Source organism: Silene latifolia, chromosome Y (assembly GCF_048544455.1).
Source record: "Silene latifolia isolate original U9 population chromosome Y, ASM4854445v1, whole genome shotgun sequence".
In the NCBI taxonomy this organism is placed as follows: Eukaryota; Viridiplantae; Streptophyta; class Magnoliopsida; order Caryophyllales; family Caryophyllaceae; genus Silene; species Silene latifolia.
In genome coordinates this window covers 346,379,277-346,381,690 of record NC_133538.1, presented here as the reverse complement: position 1 = coordinate 346,381,690, position 2,414 = coordinate 346,379,277, and the positions used below count along the sequence as shown (strand labels likewise).

General features: G+C 38.0%; 1 protein-coding gene across 1 annotated transcript; it reads right to left on the bottom strand.

The window, feature by feature from the left end:
• Window positions 1-618: 618 nt before the first annotated feature.
• Window positions 619-2,103, bottom strand: LOC141631557 (uncharacterized). The gene has a single exon (XM_074444214.1). It carries the CDS (start codon window positions 2,101-2,103, stop codon window positions 619-621), a length of 1,485 nt encoding a protein of 494 aa, XP_074300315.1.
• Between the last annotated feature and the right edge of the window lie 311 nt (window positions 2,104-2,414).

Sequence of the window (2,414 nt, the reverse complement as noted above, 5' to 3'; positions counted from 1 at the left end):
TCCAAAGAATTTGGATCAATGTCTTTCGCGTTTATTGCATTGAAGAATTTACAAAGCTTTGTGATGACTTGTCTGACATGCTTAGGCAAAATAGATCAATAGCTATAGGTAGTAGCTGGGTTAATAAAATATGGCAATCATGAGATTTCAATCCCACTAACTTCAAATCCTTCATTGAAACAAGGCTACTTATGTTGGAGGAATATCCATGTGGCACCTTCACTCCCTTTAAAGATTCACATAGCACCTTGTTCTCATTTTTGGACAAAGTTGTGCAAGTTGGGGGTAAGTAGGTACGCTTCCCCTTCTAAATTTGATTTACCTCGGAACGACCCCTAGCAACCATGTCATGTCTCGCTTTGACACCATCTTTAGTTTTATTAGGCGTATTCAACAAAGTGCCAATAATACTATCAAACACGTTCTTTTCTACATGCATGACGTCAATACAATGCCTAACCGACAAATTCTCCCAATAAGGTAGGTCCCAAAATATGGACCTCTTGTGTGATATATACCGTTTTGTGGAGGTTTGTATGGTTTTCCAAACTCTGTACTAATGTTTTTAACCCGTGCGTGATACTCTTTTCCACTTAGAACTAAAGGAGCTGACCGGTGTTAAGTTTTACCATAGAATGCCTTCTTCCACTTACGATGTTGATGGCTCGGGTCAAGCCCTCGACGATGACACATGTACACAAATTTCCCAGAGTACTCCAACCATTCGGCCTCTGTGTCATCACCACATACAGGACACTCCTTATCGGTCTTCAGCCTATAACCCGAGAGGTTACCATACGCAGGAAAGTCATTGATAGTGAAGTACAACATAGCACGCATTTGAAATTTTGAACTGCTAGCTGCATCAAACACCTCCACTCCAACATTCCACAACATTTTTAAATCCTCTATCAGTGGCTCTAGATACGCGTCAATGTCATTACCCGGTTGTTTAGGACCTGATATTAACATTGTCAATAAAATGTATTTGCTCTTTGTAGTAAGCCAAGGAGGGAGATTATAAATTATCAACATTATTGGCCAAGTACTATGTTGGGTACTTTGAGTTCCGAAAGGATTAATTTCGTCCGTGCAAAGCCCTAATCTTAAATTTCTAGGTTCACTACCAAATTCCGGGAAATCTCTATCGATTGTTCTCCACTGAGGAGCATCAGCGACATGTCGTAACTTGCCATCTTTCTTCCTCCCTTTGTCATGCCATAACATATACTCTCCATCCTTCGGATTTTCAAACAAACGCTTAAACCATGGTATTATTGTTAAATACCATAAGGTCTTGGCCGGACCCTCTTTTTTACCACCTTCTTTAAGCTTATACCTTGACTTCTTGCATCGTGGGCACTCATCTAAGTCTCTGTAGTTTTTACGGTACAAAATGCGGTCATTCGGGCACGCATGGATATTTTGGTAATTCGTCGCGAGGGGACAGATTACTTTCTTACATCGATAAGTGTTAGTGGGAAGCTCATTACCTCCCGCCAACATATCGGACAAGAGTTTTAATAAAGCAGTAAAACTCTTATCGCTCCACCCGTTCCCAGGTTTTAGGGTGTACAACTTCAACACCGCTGATAGACGGGTAAATTTAAAGCAACCCAAAAATAACGGCTTCTTTGAATCACTAACTAGCATTTGAAAAATTTCCGGACAATAAACAAAATCTTTTTCAATATCATCCATCATCTGATCGACATTATCAGCCTCTATATTACACTCCTTATAATTACTATGCTCATTAACCTCATTGTTATTACAATCCTCTCCAATTACCTCAAAATAAACCATAATATTATCAACTTGTTTCTCAACATTTACGGCGGTAGGACAATTAGGAATATCAATCTCTTTCTCTCTGTGCCATATCCACACAGTATAATTTGGTTTAAAGCCCTTTAATATCAAATGTTCTCGCATTTCACTTGCAAAATTCACCTTCTTTCGATTCTTACATACGCTACACGAGCACATGAGTTGTTCATCATCCTCGTGTCGTTTTTTATGTTCAACAGCTTGGGTAATAAATTCACCGAGCCTTTTAAGATACTCAAAATCACGCTTTCCATACATCCAACTTCGATCCATGCTATAATTAATACAAACATATATATTGTGAAATTAGTAACAATTATTTAATAGTATTGGAATTTCTGAATATTAATTCAAAAACTAGGATTTCGTAATCTCTGGGCAGATTTTCAATAGAGAATATAACGATAGAAAATCAATATATTTAATTAGGGTTATAATCGGTATTATGTGATAAAATTTAATCTTTTCCCTTTAAATATCTGGGTACTCCCCTTCATTTTTCTAGGCTAACCAGGTATATGTTCCAACCACTTATGTCAAGGATCAGAGGTAATCTTGGGTATTGGACTAGTCAACATCTCTCC

Excerpts from the sequence above, each read along its gene's own strand:
- LOC141631557 (XM_074444214.1), bottom strand. The coding sequence starts at position 2,103 with ATGGATCGAAGTTGGATGTATGGAAAGCGTGATTTTGAGTATCTTAAA.